The 17,714-nt window shown below is 29.3% G+C and overlaps 1 protein-coding gene and 1 long non-coding RNA gene across 2 annotated transcripts; both read right to left on the bottom strand.

The window, feature by feature from the left end:
• Positions 1-142: 142 nt before the first annotated feature.
• LOC123302831 (THAP domain-containing protein 6-like) lies at positions 143-1,099 on the bottom strand. Its single transcript, XM_044885921.1, has 3 exons — positions 880-1,099; positions 256-389; positions 143-153 (listed from the first exon to the last, which is right to left on the bottom strand). Exons 1-3 carry the CDS (start codon positions 957-959, stop codon positions 143-145), a joined length of 225 nt encoding a protein of 74 aa, XP_044741856.1. The 5' UTR covers positions 960-1,099.
• A 356-nt stretch (positions 1,100-1,455) lies between these two features.
• On the bottom strand, positions 1,456-3,429 carry LOC123302114. Its single transcript, XR_006535488.1, has 3 exons — positions 3,272-3,429; positions 2,144-2,644; positions 1,456-1,604 (listed from the first exon to the last, which is right to left on the bottom strand). It is a non-coding gene; the product is annotated as an uncharacterized LOC123302114 (long non-coding RNA).
• Between the last annotated feature and the right edge of the window lie 14,285 nt (positions 3,430-17,714).

Genomic DNA, 17,714 nt, shown 5'->3' with positions numbered 1-17,714 from the left:
AAGTAAGAACGAACGTATGGTAGGGAAAGCATGACGTATTATTTTTTACAGGAAAGTACTCATAGTAATTTTAGATTAAATTATTTAGTACAATTAAAAATATAAATTTTGTGAGTGAACTGTTAAGGAATAATTGAAGAATTTAAGGGATATCTTTTAAAAAATAATAAAATTTATACAATTTTTTTATATATTTTTATTTTCCTTGAAAAATAATTATTTTATTTAATGAATGAGCGTTGAGCAAGCGACGACCTTTTGTAGATAAATATAAATATGTTTCTTCCAAGTGTAGTGAACAAATCACACTATTTTTTGTTGGTATCCAACTATCGGCGTTCATAGTTTTTGCAACCCATACACGTTTTACCCGAAGATCACGTGGAAATCTACAAAAAAATATATTATTTATTAGATACTATCACATTATTTAAAATGTTATGCCCATTATATAACGATTAAACTGTCTCTAGTGAACATTTTTTAAATTTACTGTGAATTCGTGTGAATATATTAATTATTTTTTGGAAGGATTTTTGCATTTTATATTTAACATACAAGTTTAACAGATTTTTCATGACATAATTCCGACAAATATTATTATGAAATGAAAAACTTTTACATTTTACAAAACAACCCAAAAGCCAAAAAATTACTTTGATTCTCTATCCCGTAAAAAATAACTTAATTTTCTTATAATAAATCTTATTTCAAAGTCATCAGTAATAAAAATTTTAAGATATAAACATGAAAATAATAAAACATAATTTTAAAAAAAGTTCGATAATCCGTACCTGGTAAATTGACACATAATGACAGTGTTTTATATATTAACAAATATGGCGGATCAAAAAATGGTAAAAATATTTTTGTACTTACTTATGGCAAATTACACCATCAATTTTATTTTTCGAGTTTACACCCTTATTATTACAAGATTTCACACTGCACGAAACCATTTTATAACAAAAAAATTACAATTTGAAACACGAAATATGTAAATTCACTTGAGATGTTCACTGGTCAGTGGTCGATTGTATACTAATATTCAGTGACACTATTCATCATCTTTTGTCGTCTTCACGGAAACATATACTTGTTGCCTATGTTCCATCCATAGATAAAATAATAGTAGAGATGAACTATACAGATGCTATACAGTATTAAAATGTTAAGAAACCAATGAAGCCGTCTTATGCGCTTTGGTGCGGTAGAAAACGAAGTAAGAATCTATGGTAAGGAAAGCATGACGTATTATTTTGTACAGCGAAGTACTCAGAGTAATTTTAGATTAAATTATTTAGTTCAATTAAAAATATAAATTTTGTGAGTGAACTGTTAAGGAATAATTGAAGAATTTAAGGGATATCTTTTAAAAAATAATAAAATTTATACATTTTTTTAAATATTTTTATTTTTCTTGAAAAATAATTATTTTATTTAATGCATGAGCGTTGAGCAAACGGCAACATTTTGTAGATAAGTAAAAATATTTTTCTTCAAAGTGTAGTGAACAAATCACACTACTTTTTGTTGGTATCCAACTATCGGCGTTCATAGTTTTTGCAACCCACACCCTTTTTTTCCGAAGATCACGTGGAAATCTACAAAAAAAAAATGTATTTATTAGATACTATCACATTATTTAAATTGTTATGCCCATGATAAAATTTACAATTATCATATTACTTATGCTATATGAAAACGATAACGATTAAACTGTCTCTAGTTAACATTTTTTAAATTTATTGTGAATTCGTATTAATATATTAATAATTTTTTGGAAGGATTTGTGTATTTTATATTTAACATACAAGTTAAACAGATTTTTCATGACATAGTTTCGACAAATATAAATATATTATTATGAAATGAAAAACTTTAACATTTTCCAAAACAACCAAAAAGCCAAAAAAATAACTTGATTCTCTATCCCGTAAAATATTCTTTTATTTTCTTATAATAAATCTTATATCAAAGTTGTCAGTTATAAAAATTTTAAGAAATAAACATGAAAATAATAAAACAAAATTTTAAAAAAAGTTCGATAATCCGTACCTGGTAAACTGACAAATAATGACAGTATATTATATATTAACGAATATGGCGGATAAAAAAATGGTAAAAATATTTTTGTACTTACTTTTTGTAAATTACTTATTTTTCGAGTTTACACCCTAAATATTACAAGATTTCACACTGCACGAAACCATTTTATAACAAAAAATTACAATTTTAAACACGAAATATGTAAATTTACTTGAGATGTTCACTGGTCAGTGGTCGATTGAAATTGAATACAGTGGCAATATTCATCGTCTTTGGTCGGCTACACGGAAACGTATACTCGTTGCCTATGTGCCATCTATACTATTACAATATCTTTGGTTCCATCTATACTATTACAATATGTTTGGTTCCATCTATACTATTACAATATCTTTGTTTGTGAATGTTTTCGCACATAAATTACACGAATATGAATGAATTTGTTCTTCTTCGAATGTTGCTGAGTGAAATGATTCACATTGAATATTTTCGGCGTCGATTAGATGTAAATTTATATTGGTATCTTGTTCACATGAGTAAGATTCTTCAAATATTTCATCTTTAATTATATTGTTAGGCCCTGGACAGCGTTATCCTTAAAAACGTGGTTCTATCACACTAAATCATTCATATCATTATTAAGTAATCATTTTATTAACAACCTAATTTTAAATATTGTAATATCGTAATAATTGAATTGAGGTCTAATTTATATTAGCAGAATGGTTCTAATTATATTTACTTGTCAGCAAAATTAACATTTAATATTTTAATTTTTACGTCAAAATATTTAATATTTTGACCTACAAATTTTGTATTTAAGACATTGGAAATTGATTAGAATCATACAGTGATTATACAAACTTAAACAACATCTATGCAGTGATTATACAACTTGAAGTAACATCGTAAAAGAATGCAGTAAATATTTAACCTTGATGATCAAGCTAAATTGAAATCAACAAAATATTTATAATCAAATACAACAGTATTATTAGTGAAATTAAATATTCGTTTTAAGAGAAATCAAAAGTGTTGGTTATTATCCTACAAGGATTTTCCTGATTAATCCTTCACAATAAACAATCAGGTGGTGGCAGCATCTTCCCTGGACCATACCAAAAGAGTAATATAACAATATACTCTGAATGCATTTGTTCATGTTTAACATTTTCTTCTTAATTGGTAGATTTTCATTACTATGTTCATCTTGAATTGTTACCTCGGTTTTGATATTTTTCAATTTTTATGTCTCCGTCAACATTTGACATGTTAGTATTTATGTCAATAAATAAAAATTTATCCATTAATAATATTATTATTGATACTATTTGTACGCAAATTATACTTTTTAATTTTTATAAAATTATTGACATTACAGTGATGACAACTAGTTTCGAGGCATAAAAACGTCATGTCAGATTTCACAGACTTAATATACCTAAACTAGACTATCATTGGTTGTAGCAACTACAAGTTTACGTCTTAAAATTATAGTTTCCAGTGAAAGAAACAGTGTACTCAGGTACTCAGCTCACATATGTATATTTGATTGAAGTAGACATTTAGCTAATTTAATAAATAATAAAATATGATAAATAATAGCTCATTTTATTTCTATAAAATGGATTTCCACAAATTGAATCTCGAAATTATATATACATTGTGTTTTTGTTAATGCCGAAGACAAATGTTAATCTTATTATTATACACGCGAGTTAATGAAAAATGTTATTGTAGTTTTATTCAATTTAAAAAATATAAAATACTGGAAAATTCGGTTTGTTTTTTATTAGAAAATAATTTTACAATGCACAACTAAATCTCAACCGCCATATCCAATATCTTTTCCCAATTTGGCTTATTTATTTCTTTTTCCTCTACACTCTACAGCTAAACATTTATAATGGGCTTTATGTTTATGCACAGCTTGCTGCATCCATTATTTATTTTATTAAAAATATTTCCCAAAATCCCAGCCATTATATTTTATTAATAATATTTAATCAAACTACAGTTATATCTTAATTAAATACTAATAATAGTACAATTGAACTAAATATCTAGAAGAAAAAAATTAATATATCAAATTTTCCACAGTTGTTTATTAGGGTGTAAGCATTTCGTAAAAAATAGTCGACATCTCAGGGGCGTACCTAAATACCTTTTTTGCGGGGTAGTTGGGATTTTAATCAGTTTTTTTAGAAATTACAGAAGAACTATATATCAAATAAAAAAAATTCAATTAAAAGTTTTAGCCGAAGTATTTGTGCACATTTTCGTTTTTTTTTTCGACTTTTTAGCTTCAAACTTGACAGAGATATACGCCTTTCAAAATGGAATTTTTTTGCTCACTCAATCAAATGAAAAACTTCCAATCTTGTAAAACGTTTGAGATAGAGCAAAAGTTGTAATGTAAAAATTATTCTTTATAAAAAATTAACAACTTTTATTTGAATCATTATTTCGTAAATATCACTGTTTACCCGCGAGGGAGCAGCTTAGGAAAAAACTTTGATGTCCATTTTCTCCACAACTATTAAAAAAAAGTGTGTTGATCTTTTTCAGGTTAATTTCAACTAGTGGTTTTCTAGAAAAAACAAAAAGAAATTTTTGAAAGTATTTTGAAGACGCCCTCACGTATAAAAAGGGATGTTTAGGAAAAAAATGTTTGAAACAAAAGTTTTGTATAAGAAATAACTTTTATATTTAAACTTTTGTTCTATCTCTAACGGTTTACAAGATGGTTTATTTTCATTTGATCGAATGAGCAAAAATTTCTAGAAAATACTCTCAAAAATTTTCGCAAGTATTTATGGAATTTTTTTGTTTTTCTAGAATGTTTCACAAAACTACTAGAAAAAATCAACACAACACACTTCTATTTTATAGTTTTGGAGAAAATGGACACCAAAGTTTTTTCTTAAGTTGCACCCTCACGGGTAAACAATGATATTTACGAAGGAATAACTTTTACATTTAAACTTTTGATGTCTAACTGTTTACAAGATGGTATACATGAGCAACAAAATTTCATTTTAAAATTGGCAGTTTTTTGTAATTTGTGAAGCACTTATTAATACCCCCAACTACACCCCAAAAAAGGGGATTAGGTACACCTCTGAGAGGTCGCCTTTTTTTACAACCTAATAAACAAATGTGGAAAATTTGAAGATGCATTAATTTTTTTATTTTAATTTTAAAGTAAATTTTTATCCAAAATGTATCAACAGATTTAGAGAACTGCATAAACAGATATGGAAAAACTTGTAAACCGCGATGTTACGAGAACTGTTCATTATTTCAAAATTGATGCAAAATACCTAAATACCTCTCACCGTTACATTTATATACAGATTTAAATACTGTTAGAAAGCATATTAGAATCATTTAAGAAAAAATTTAACTTGGCAGGAGGGAAAAAATAGTTTTTTTAGCTCCTATGGCCGAGATGGCAGCGTTTTTCCGATTAAAAAAATGCCCATGAATAGAAGATTTTGAGTTTTATGACCTTTTCGTATTCCGGAAAGAAATGTTCACATGACCACAGTAGCCGAAACCATTATTGGTAATTTTTAGGCACTTGGGTACGTTGTTGAAACATAGCCAAACGAAAGAACCACTGAAAATATTTTTTGTCGACCTAAAAAAAATCCCAAAACGAGACCGAACTAAATACACCCAATGTCGGAGGAACCAGCGATTTGGCCACAACTAAAACCGCTATGGAAGGATGTCTAAAGTTTTCTGGTAACCGTCCCACCAGCGAATGTCCCAAGAAAACCTCAAATAAACCGGTTAACTTTGTTAATGCGGTGATGATTACCACCCGGCTACTTCAAAGGTTGTCAGGTCAGAAAAACAGAAAAAAATGTTGTTATACAGGTTGTCAGGTCAACAAAAAATTGTAAAAAACAGATAGCCTGCGTTAAGAAAATGCCAGATTAACACACCCATCACAATTTCCCGGGCAACTACACCGAATTTCACCCGGGAAAACTTCTCTGATGCCCAAGCAGTCAAAAAAGATAATCAAAATAACTAAAAGCCAACAGTTGAAGAACCCCGCTTCATTTGCAATTAAGAATAAAATCTTGTAACTATGAAAAAATCGTTTCTTCTCACAAAACGCTAGCATCTAAACTCAGAAAAGCGTAGATTAAAAATCTGGCGGTAAACAAAATTTTCAAGTGACAAAAATACCTTCAGCAGAACTGCACAAAACTTAAAACGTGTGATAGAAAAATTTAACGAAAAAAATTACATTCAAGGCTATCTAGAAAACCTATGCCCCATAAAAGAGACATATTACTCATTTTGGAAAGCTACAAAACGTTGCAATCAATCGCAACAACATCTTCCACCCCCTAGGATCAAAGATCATTTGTGGGCAAGGTGCAATAAAAAAGGGGCTGATTTTTTTGCTTAAGAGTTGAAAGAAACTTTTTCCAATTCACTAGACCAAAAAATTGAACAATTCTTGAGCGCTGTTTTACAATTACCCCATCAATCGAGGCTTTTTCTTTTAAAAAAATAAGAGTGGTAATTAAGGTAGTTCCTCCGCGACCGTCCAGTCAAAAAGTTTTGGACTAATACTATCATTCAGTGCATTAACTGTGCTATGACTATTATACATATACCATATATTATTTTCACAAGACTGTAGTTCCTCACTACTGTTTCTAGTATACATATAAACACACACACTATGACATATGCCTTTAACATTAGTCTTCATATCTTTTCCACAAAAATCATCGCTAAAACGAGTTATTTATTTAAGTTTTTTATCGAAACTATATGGTAAATAATTTTTATTTTTATTTATATATTTTCTAAATATAGTATTCTACATTATATTAGTTTTTCATAGAGATGGTGGACGTCATTCATTGGTAAATAAATATAATATTTGTAAATTTGTGTATTTTTATACACTTCTCCCATGTACACGTACAAATTGCGTCACTTTTAATTGCTAATATCTCATGTATGGCATGGTAAATCATCTTCTAATTTTAACAGCAAGTGTATTATGAATTAAATATTTTATATTCTGAGTTTTGAGAAATTCTTGGAATATCACTTTCGTGTAGGTACTACCTTAAAACATTAAACCCGAAAAAATCACCAGGTTTCGATCTCATAACAACTAGAATTTTAAATAAGCCAAAAAGTGGGATTATCATAATTCGCAATATTTTTAAAGCGATTTTGAGAGTGGGCTATTTTCCATGTCTTTCTAAAATATCACAAATAATTCTAATTCCAAAAAGAGGAGCCAATCAAGGGAATCAAATTATATTTACTTATCAGTTTATAACCAATACTAGCTAAACTCTTAAATTAAAGATTATACTTAAGGAGTCGCAGATCACACCAGACCCCCAAGTTGCTTTACCAACAGCTTTAAAGAAAAAAATGTTGTTATACAGATTCATTTCTTGACGCCAACAGATCAATATTAAAGCAACAGATCTCTAGTATACATCACTGATTTTAGAAATCATATTTAGAATAACGACTTTTTCTGGTCAAGGTTGAAGAGGAGTTATCTGACTTGTTTTCTATTCAATCTGGTGTACCGTAGGGTTCCTGGGCCCAACTCCCTACTTGATTTATATCTCAAACTTACCAGTTTATGGAAAAATAGCACAGCTACTGTTGCAGGTGATACTCCTATATTATCCATAGATGTGGAGCCAATTATTTAGCTTCTCAAAGGCTACAACATAGTATAAAAAAAGTACAAAACTGGTTACAGAAGCGGTGTATTCAAGTAAATGAACAAAAATCCGTTCAAGTAACATTTACTTCGAGAAGACAAACTTACCCAGCTGTAAAAATGAACAATGTCAGTTTTCCACAGACAAATGAAGTGAAATATTTGGAAATTCACTTAGATAGAAGGCTATCTTGAAGCAATCACATCTGGTCAAAGAGAAAAGAATTGAATTTAAATTTTTTTTACTGATTGTTAGGCCAGATATCAAAGTTATTATTAGGCAATAAAGTGCTTGTGTGTAAAAAAAAATTATGAAACTTGTGTGTACTTATGGGATCCAACTATGGAAAACTGCTACCAACAACAACATCGAAATTCTTCAACGGTTTCATTCAAAAATGTCATAAGCAGTTAGTGAATCTCCGTGATATGTACGTAATGGCGGAATTCACCGTAGTCTCGAAGAGCCCAAAGAGCGTGAAGAAATTGCGCGTTTCAATGACAGTTATTTGAATCGCCTTAAACGGCACCCAAACGTGACCAATCGCTTAGAGTCTAAGCCTTAGTAATTAAAGCGTAAATAGACTAAAGAGACAAAATATACTATAATTATGATTTAGATTTACGCAAATAGTTTCGACAATGACATTGCGATTGTGTTTCTTTCGAGTGTATGTATATTCGATAGATACAACTTTGCTTTGTAAACAAATATTACCTGAGCAAAGCTTATTGTTTGAACTCCATTATTGCGGATTAAAACTTTTAAAAAGTGCCCCTTTTGATTTTTGTTTCGTTTTTAGCTTTTAGCAGTTTTCTTATCTTTTTTTTCAATTATTTCTTGAACCTCTTGGATTTGGAAATTTGTAGGCAATCATGTTCAAATAATTTAAACGATTGCATGGTGCAAATTGCATGGTAAGAAAGTATTTTCAAAATTGAAATTGCAGAACTCTTATTACCATATACCTATCTTTAAAAATAATATCGAAAAAACTGCTATAAATACCAGTTTTGGAACTTTTAAATTTCCTAATTAAAAAAAAATTTTCCACAGTCAAATTTTAAACTTATGGTAGAATTTTTTAAAAATTTTGATTTTGTGTTTATATCATGTGACACTGATTTTTAGTGAAACTGATACTCACATCAAAAAAATTTAAAAGCTGTATTCGAGGTTGACAACGAAGCAAAAATTCAATTAAACTCATTGAAATACATTTTTAGCGTTTCAAAAATATATTTTTAGAATTATGAAATCGATTATGAAGGAATTTCTCTGTCTCCTTCTATCTTTGAATCAATTTCAAATTTCTAAATTCCGAAAACTCCTAAATCACTTCAAAATTGTTTGGGGAAGATTAATTATTCTCGGAAACAGTCAATGTGCCAAAATTAATGCATCCACTTTCGAATGCTGAAACTTATTTACTCACAAACTCCGCACCTACAGGACTAAATGTCACTTTACAACAAAGAATTAATAGTACGTATAGAAACCTTTATCGTTCGCATCAAGAAAAATTACTGATACTGAACAAAGGTTTAATCAATGTTTTCAAAAATTACTAGCGATGGTCTTTCGAATAAAAAAATAACATTTTTTTGATTCGAATCGAAATTTTACATTCAGACCAATTTAAATTATTTATCTAATGCTATTAATTTAATGATTTATTCAATTGAAATTTTCATTATTTGAACTTTATAGACGAATATACAATCGATATTCGTCGTAACGAAGAAAATGAAAACTTTTTGCATAATTTTTTACCAAAAATCAATTCAATTTCATTATCTTTAAAAGATGATTCAAATCGATCGTTAAATTTAATTCAAATGATGAACTGAATCCTTCCTTTTTTTGCCTAGGTTTAGTGAGTTCATTATACCCCTTATGGAAAAAAAAACTGTTAATAAGTCTGAATAACAGTTCTTAAAGTTTTACTTTCTCTTAAAAACTCTAAAAAAGTCTTACAATCTCTGAATAATTTTTAACAAGACGTAATAAGTCGGGATAATTCCAAGATTTCGGACTCTGCCAGAAGAGTTATTCAGAGTTACTAAACTTACTAAAAGAGTTAGTCAGACTTTTTCATAGTTTTTAATACTTAAAAAAAGTTTCTTATATTTTTTTTTTTGCGGCTGTAAAAAGAATATTAAGAGTTTTCTGACTTATTAAAACTTTCAATGGAACATTTTTGAGGCTATAAAATGAATTAGTATGACTTTTTAATACTTTACAAAAATTTTTTATAAAAATTTATGCGACTGTAAAAAGAATTATTAAGAGTTTTTCTGATTTACTAAAACTTTCTGTTGAAAATTTGTGCAGCTTGAAAAGAGTTATTTGGAATTTTTTATATTTATTAAAAATTTTTTCGGATTACATTCCCGTCTGCAAAATAATTTGTTACTGGATATTTAAGTTTCACAGTGCGAATTTATAATGCCGACGATAACTGGAATATTTTCAAATATAAATATAATTGTAGTTCAAATGATTAATAATAATAATAATAATTTTATTTGTTTAGGACCAATTACAGGTATACAAATCGTCAGTTTACATTAACTTAACTACAGCAATATTGATAAGTCGTACGGTGCAATTTCAATTAAATATTTTCTCAATTTCATCTTAAATTTATTAAATTTGTTTTCGTTTCTAATATCTTCAGGTAAGTTCTGGAAAAGTTTATGACCTGTATAAACGGGAGTTTTTTCAAAGAAGGATGTTCTATGCGCAAAATCAAATAATGTACTTTTTCGTGTATCATATTCTGTTCTTGCTCTTGATGTACAGAAGTATTGTTTTTCTTTCATATATTTAATCAATTCATATGCATATATTCCATGAGTCGTTAATAAATCATTATTTTGAAATATACTTTTACATGATTCTTTTGAGCCAATATTGAATATGATTCTTAATATCTTTTTTTGTGCAACAAGTACCCTATTTGATTCTACGCTTCTTCCCCATATTAATATACCGTATTTAATGGCAGAAAATACGTGTGCATAATAAAACATGAGCAGCTGTTTGTGTTCTACGTACATTCTTAGAGTTTTGATTTGAAATAAAAATTTATTCAATTTTTTGCAGATTTCATTGACTTGATATGTAAATTTTAAATAACAGTCTATGTTAACACCTAAAAATTTTGTTGATTCACTTGGTTTTAATAATCCACAAGCACTACATATTTCCAAGTTCACATTATAGGGCCTTCTTAACTTGAAATCCACAAGAGTTGTTTTGTCCAGATTAACAATAAGTTGATTATTGTAACACCAAGTTTGAAATTTATTGAGTACCTCATGCGCTAGGCTCTTGGCATCATCAAGGCTGCCCGCTGATATAAGCACTGTAACATCGTCGGCGTACATTATTAACTTGCCAATATTTAAATGCTGCTGCAAATCGTTCACGAAACATATAAAAAGTAAAGGTCCGAGCGTACTTCCCTGTGGGACACCTGTTTCAATCTTTCCAAAACTCGAGTTTTGTCCGTCAATTTCCACAAAAAAAGTTCTGTTTGATAAGTACGATTTTATCAAATCATTACTCACCCCTCGTATTCCCATATTGTATAATTTCTCTAAAAGGAATTTATGATTGACGGTATCAAAAGCCGCGCTTAAGTCAAAGAATAAACCAAGAACCTGTTGACCATTATCTAACGCCCTCGATATATGCTCATAGAATTCAAATGTGGCACTAGTGGTAGAGTAATTGGCTCTAAAGCCATGTTGGGTGCTATTTAATAGGCTATTCGCTTCAAGAAAACTATAAAATCTAGTTGAAATTACTTTTTCGACTACTTTTGAAAAGACCGATAGTAAAGATATTGGCCTATAGTTACACACGTCAGTACGCTCATTTTTTTTATATATAGGTTTTACTCTTGCAATTTTGAGTTTTTCTGGGAAAACCCCTTTTTCTAATATTAGATTGACTATTGGTAGTAATGTGTGAGCGAATGTTAGAGCATTGTTCTTTAGAACTTGCGCAGGAACTTCATCAGCACCTGTGGATTTCTTATTAGGCAGATTCATTAGAATGTTATAAATTTCACTTTCATATGTAGGAGAGAGAAATATGGATTTATGACAGTATAAAGTTACAGCTGTACACCGTGTTGACAAGGTAGGGCCAAAATGTTCGAGGAGCTTCTGTTGAACTGAGTTCAAGAAATAATCCCGAAATGTTTCTAGAATATTCGCCAAATTTTCCACCACCTTGTTATTCTGGATTAGCACAGTTTTATTATTAGTCTTATTGCCCTTATTAAATAATAATTTATTTATTCCATCCCAAATGTCTTTTTGATTACAAACACTCAAATTTATATCTTTAAACAATGCACACTTTTTAGCCTGATCGATGTTAAATTTATGTGCTTTTTTCAATTTTACATATGATGACATGAGTTCACTGCTCGAATTGCGGATTTTAAATAAATCCCTCAATACTTGACCCTCTTCAATAATTTGTTCAGTTACCCAAGACTTCAATTTTTGAGTATTAATTTTTTGATAAGTAACCGGAAAACTGACATTAAAACAATGCTTAAAGTTATCTAAAAAACAGTCAACTTGAGAATTCACATCATCTAATACAGCAGCAGTCCAATTTGATGTATCTGCCAAGTGTTTCATGAATTCGAAATTCATCTGACAGAAATTACGTTTTTTAATATGTATCAAACTATTTTTCTCCTCATTGATTTTGTCAAGCGTAATAATTTGACCTGTATGGTCTGATAGTAATGTGTCCAGAATTTCGGAACTTCGATATTTTAACCTTTTGTTTATTATTGTATAATCAATACCTGTAGCCGAGGCTCCATAAATACGAGTAGCTCCCTTTATAATATTAAAACAATCGTAAGAATCTAATACATCAATTAAGGTAATAAATTTGAAGAAATAATTAATAAATATGAAAAAGTCTTACTAACTCTTTTAGTAAGTTTAATTAACTCTGAATAACTCTTCTGGCAGAGTCCGAAATCTTGGAATTATCCCGACTTATTAGGTCTTATTAAAAATTATTCAGAGATTGTAAGACTTTTTCAGAGTTTTTTAGAGAAAGTAAAACTTTAAGAACTGTTATTCAGACTTATTAACAGTTTCTTTTTTTCATAAGGGACTCCATAACATGATATCATTCAGTGGTTCTGCCCAACTGGTTTCAACATACATCATGTGTCATCACATTGATTTGATGTTTCTTCTGATTTCTGAATACTTCGATTGAGTTCTTCAACATCACCAGATCCTCAACAACACCAATCTTCAGTTGGCCATCAATGAATGTGAATACAAGTGTGAAGAATTTACAAATTCATAAAATTTCAATAATGAAATATACTGAATTTACAGAGAGTATTAGCACACTCAATAAGACGGAAAATTTGAAAAAATGGTGGAACAGCTCCGATTTCAAAAATTTTTTTGTCCGTGATCCTTAGACGTTCATGGACATTTAGCCGCGCTTACCTCGGCATTACTATAAAAACTGAGAAAATTAGGGTAGTTTTCCCATCTCCAAAGCACTCCAAGTAGTAACAGTGGAAAAAAAATTTTTTCATCATCTATAATTTCACCTCGGAAATCGTCTCCCTTTTGTCATTTCTAGGGGTGGTTTTAATAGGGATGGAGCCTTCTTCAGTTGCTATTTGACCTCAAATTCATGATCAGCGACTCCAAAAACCACCGAGACAATTTCTGAGGTGAAATAAACACTTTTCTAAACTTTTTTTATCATTAACACCTCTAGGGTTAGATTTAAAGCGGTTGCAACCGTATTCAGTTGCTTTCATCTTGAATTCATGATTAGCGATCTCAAAAACCCTCGGCAGCTGATTTTCGAGGTGAAATTTTGATTAAAAGAATTTTTTCACTGTTACTACTTGGAGTGCTTTGGGCAGTGCTGGATTTACACTAGGGTCAGTCGGGGCTAGCGCCCAGGGCGGCAAATTTTCTAGGGCGGCAAAATTTGTAAAGTGAGAAAACATTTTCTATAAATATATAATTAACTAATTCTTTTAAATAAACATTGTTTGAAAAAATAAAATTTGATTTTTTTTTTTCTGGAATTGTAAAATATAGTTTTTTTTTGAAGAATTAAAAAAATTTTTTTTTCTCATGTTTATTGAGAACTCTGGACATAAAGCTGAAGATTTGCTAGTTGCTGTATTATCTGTTCTTGAGTTTATTGATCTTGATCTCTCAGATTGTCAAAGTCAGTCATATGATAACGCGAATAATGTATCAGGGATTTATTCGGGCTTTCAGGCAAGAATTCATGAAATTATATCTTGCAGAACATGCTCCTTGTGCTGCTCATTCTATGAATTTAGTTGGAATGCAGTAGAATGCGCCCCAGAAGCTGCTTTATTCTTTCATACAGTACAAACTTTATACAACTTTTTTACTGCATCGACGCATCGCTGGGAAGTCTTACAGTTTCATACTGAAAAAAGAATTGCGTTAAAATCTTTATCTGCAACCAGATAGTCAGCTCGTCAGGTTCTTTTTTCTGCAATTAATTAGTTATTCTAATTCTTAAAAAATAAGATATCAAAACTATTAAAATAAAATTTCAGTCATAGGGCGGCATTTTCTTCAGTGCCCCAGGGCGGCAGAAATTTAAATCCGGCCCTGGCTTTGGGGGTGGGAAAACTACCCTAATTTTCTCAGTTTTCATAGTAATGCCGAGGTTAGTGCGGCTGAATGTTCCTTCTAAGAAGCACGTACAAAAAAAATTTTGAAATCGGAGCTTTTCCACATTTAATGGTATTTTCCGGCTTATTTACTGTGTTATATTTCTTCATTGTAATTAGAAAATGTTTATAATTTTTGATATTTTCAATATCACCATATTTTTCACCGCAAGGCCGGAGTTTTTTTGTATGTGGTTTCCCCCAACTACGAATAATCAATCACATACATTAAAATCAAAATTTTCGTTTTGAGTTTGTTGCGTTCATTCAAAGAAAAATACCTAGAATCGAAAATTCGTAATATTCTTAGTTCGTTCCCACACATTTTTTTCTGGCCCAAGGTGTTAATGTAACGACATTGCGATTGCGTTTCTATCAAATGTATGCACAGAGTGGGCCAAATTCGATGTTTAATAGGGCATCTCCGTAACTATACGAGATAGAAAAATGGATAGTATTCTCTCGTTCTTTTTTTTTTTGAGCACAAGTTTTATGGGCGTCAACAAAAACTGGCGCACATTTTTTGTTTTCGAGTTTTAAGCAAAATATAGATTTTTTCGACTTTTAAACTTATGTGAATAACGTCGTTGTTTGAAAAGTTAAGAAAATATAACTTTTACATCTTAAAGGCACTTTTTCCTTTAGAATCCAGTGGCGTCATTAAAATTTGAATAAAAAGGTTGAGTTATGACCCAAAGTTACGTCTTTTTAAAATAGGAAAATATTATTAATGGCGAACTTTTTACCAAGCGAAGATAAAAAAATTACAACAATGAGAATGCTGAAGAAACAAATATTGGTGTAATTGCCATGACGGTTGCAAACCCTACAGTTTAGAGCCGCCAGATTGAATCTGAATCTGGTATTCCAAGGCGTCGAGTCTTAAGAATCTTGAAGCCATAGACAAACAATAAACAAATAATATTTTTATTGATTTTTTTTCTATTTTAAGTGTTTGCTAATAGATCTTTCTCAATAAATATGGAGGAATAAAGAAACTTTTTATAATAAAACGTTAAAGATAAATCTAACCTAAATAAAAACTTATTCAGCTATTTACTAAGATATTGAAATATAGTGAAATATACAGATTAAGGAAGTGAAATATTTCCTATGATTAAAATTTGTTTCTAATTATATAGTAAAAGTGTCGAATTAAATAGTGAAAAGTTTTTAAAAAAAAAAACTGCCTTGCATATTATCGTAATACAAAATTCTTAAGAATTTGATAAACCTCTCACAAACAGAAGACTTAAAACAAAAACTACAAAAATTAAAGTATTTGTAACATCGCTTGTGGGGCAATCAGCTGCGTGCTGGACGTAAGATTGTTCCGAGCCTACTAAATTAGGTTCGATATTAGTTTAATACTCATATTTTTATTATTATTTTAATATTCACCATTCTTTATTATTATTATAATTTACAAACTATAAAATAACCCACTCCAGTGAAATTAATAAATCAAATGCGAATAATTTTCCAATTAATGGTACGGTTTCTTTTAATAAATCAGTTAAAAAATAATCAATGAATTTTAATGGATAATTTAATTTAACCTGAGAGTTTTCCATAATTGTGTTTTCTGTGTACGCAAAGTGCTACAAAATGAGATTCGATCGAATTTTAGATGCAATAAAAAAATCAAAAGAAAATGTAAAATTAGAAATAGCGAATTCAGTGGATAAACTGTTAAAGCAAATCCAGCTGTTAAGTTCAACCCAAGCTTCACTTCAAAGTGAAATTCATGAACTAAAACTAAAAAACGAGATCCACAACCAAGAACGTAGACGTAAAAATCTTATTGTATATGGTCTTACTGAAATAGAAATCAATTATCTGGACCTGGAAGCTCGAGTATTCGATTTAATAACTGGAAAATTACAGGTACCCTGTGAACGTTAATCACTCAGTTATTTAAATTTTTTGTATAATAGAAACAATTATATTTAGAGTATAAGTAGTGTAAGATAGATGTCTATTATATACAGATGTTTATTATCATACTATTTTCATACAGAATACGTGATAAATGGACAGTTAAAAGCATGTTAAAATTAATACTTATTTGAGTGTGCTAAGCATATCTATACGTACATACCAATGCTGTATGATGTAGTATACTATTTTTACAAGATTGTACAAATACAAATACCTTAAATGTTGCCAAATAAACTTTTGTTGACCGCAACGTTTTTGATTTATAGCCATTTTCAAAAAATCCAAAAAGAAAATTTTATGCTTGAAATACCGAAGGTGTATTACTCATTAAGATAAGATTCAAATACTTTCCAAAAAAAATAAGACAAAAAAAATTTAATTATAAGTACAGTATTGAATTTTATAGAAAAAGGAGAGAAATTAAATTTATACATTTTTTAATGGCAGGGTAAGCGAAATTAAAGAAATGCATGTCTTTAATTGAAAAAAATACCTATTAATGAAATTATTTGTGAGAAAAGTATTACGTACTAAGACTTAAAATTTGGTTTACACATAAAAACCAAATTCTAAAGTTTTCTTTTTGTTTATCGAAATTTTTTTCGCTAAGCGGTGATACAAAAACTGGTAACGTCATGATATCTTGGTCGCATGTTGTCTGAAAAAAAAGTTAAAAAAAAAAATTTTTTTAATAATATAATCATCTGGCCAAAATAAAACATTGGCGAAACATGTAAAATAAACATCCAATACTTTTAGTCCCCATCTTCCAAATGGTTTTATTCTATAATACATCATAGAAAAAAACACCTTTTTAATCATCACCGTTTTTTTGTGTCAGACAACTTTGGGCCAAAATATTGTGACGGTTCCTGAAAACTAGTTTTTTTTTTATTTTAACGCTATCTATTCAGAAAAATTTCAATACAATAAAAAAAAAAATAATTAAGAATAAATTTTTGTGTGTTTTTGTATGCAAAAAAAAGTTTCAAGTCCTAAGGTTGTACGGTTGACATGAGAAGAAAAACTATAAAAAATAACTTAAGGATGTATGAGCATGACAACAAAGTTTGATTAAAAATTTTTGTATATGGCAGACTTTTACTCAAAAAATATGTGGTTAAAATTTCAGTATAGGTATCCGTGCAAATTTAAAAAAAAAGAAAAAAAAGCCATTGAAAATCGATATAAAATACCTTGGCTGTTATGGAGGAATCTCAAAAACGACATATCTTGAAAGTTTTTGATAATTTTCACTTGGAATA

The sequence above is a fragment of the Chrysoperla carnea genome, chromosome X, assembly GCF_905475395.1.
Source record: "Chrysoperla carnea chromosome X, inChrCarn1.1, whole genome shotgun sequence".
In the NCBI taxonomy this organism is placed as follows: Eukaryota; Metazoa; Arthropoda; class Insecta; order Neuroptera; family Chrysopidae; genus Chrysoperla; species Chrysoperla carnea.
Note: the sequence above shows the minus strand (reverse complement) of the source record. Positions and strands in the feature narration are given on the sequence as shown.